The following is a 1,351-nucleotide window of genomic DNA, read 5'->3' as shown; positions in this document are numbered from 1 at the left end:
GGAGATGTTTCAAAGTCATAGAGCAGGAAAAATGAGGACCAACTGAATTTTTCTTTTTCTTCTACGGCTTCTAGATACTGAGATAAATCGATTTGGAAAGGTAAAAAAATGAATAAAAAAATTCATAAAACACATCTTGTGAACGAGCCTTAAACACAACCTTGAAAAATGGCGCGGAAAAATAAATTATATTTGAAAATTTTCTTTCAAACTCTTCTCCCGGCTCCCGGTTTTTCCATTTTTCCGTAAATTTCTCGATTTCGGTGGTTTTTCACAGAATTCAGATTGAAAATCAGTTCTTTAAACGCAGGTTATTGAAATCCAGAACCCATTGATATTGATATCGTCAGATGTGCCTTCTGACTGGGAAAACTCAGTTCGAGGATTTATTACAGACAAGAAAACTTCAAAAATTACATCAAGTGAGAACACTTGTATAGGAACATTGCAAAAGGTAATAAGTTTCATTATTGAGATTTAATTCACAAACAGTTACTAGGATGGAATCTCAAGATTCAGAGGAAGTAAAGCAAGAGGAAGTTGAGTATGATGATAGAAATACAATCAGAATCATGATTGCCTCCGATATTCATCTCGGTTATCTAGAGACTGATCGGGAGAGGGGAAATGATAGCTTTGTTTCATTTGAAGAGATACTGGAGCAGGCATTAGATCAAGAGGTTGATATGGTGTTACTTGGTGGAGATCTATTTCATATTAATAAACCTTCACCAACTACTTTGAAGAAATGCTTGGAAACACTGCGTAAGTATTGTATTGGAGACAGATCCGTGTTTATAGATGTGATCAGTGATCCAAAGCTAGTCATGTGTAATGACCATGTCAACTACATGGATCCTAACCTGAACATTTCACTCCCTGTATTCACAATCAATGGCAATCATGATGATCCATCAGGGCCTGAGCTTGTAGCTGCATTAGATATTGTTAGTAACAGTGGACTGGTCAACTATTTTGGAAAGTGTACTAATCTGAATGAGATAACTCTGAATCCTTTAATTATCCAGAAAAATGAGACCAAAGTTGCCATATTTGGGTTAGGGTATGTCAAGGATGAAAGATTATGCAATATGATCAAACACAATAAAGTGAAATACATGAAACCCACTGATGATAAAGATATCATCTACATCTTGGTATTACATCAGAACCGACCAGAGCGTGGCACAGTCAAGAACATTGCAGAGGACAGTATTCCAAGCTTCTTTCATTTCATACTATGGGGACATGAGCACGAGTGCAGAATAAAACCAGAGTACAATACCAAGCAACGGTTCCATGTATGTCAACCAGGCAGTCCAGTAGCAACATCATTGTGTGCAGGGGAAGC

General features: G+C 37.1%; 1 protein-coding gene across 1 annotated transcript; it reads left to right on the top strand.

The window, feature by feature from the left end:
* Nucleotides 1-208: 208 nt before the first annotated feature.
* LOC103522966 (double-strand break repair protein MRE11-like) lies at nucleotides 209-1,346 on the top strand (the record flags this gene model as incomplete). The annotated part of the gene is made up of 1 exon (XM_008488047.3): nucleotides 209-1,346. A coding segment is annotated over exon 1 (846 nt), but the record flags the coding sequence as incomplete, so codon positions are not given.
* Between the last annotated feature and the right edge of the window lie 5 nt (nucleotides 1,347-1,351).

This window comes from Diaphorina citri, unplaced genomic scaffold (assembly GCF_000475195.1).
Source record: "Diaphorina citri unplaced genomic scaffold, Diaci psyllid genome assembly version 1.1 scaffold13383, whole genome shotgun sequence".
NCBI lineage: Eukaryota > Metazoa > Arthropoda > Insecta > Hemiptera > Psyllidae > Diaphorina > Diaphorina citri.
The sequence above is the reverse complement of the archived record's forward strand: the minus strand, read 5'-3'. Positions and strand labels throughout refer to the sequence as shown.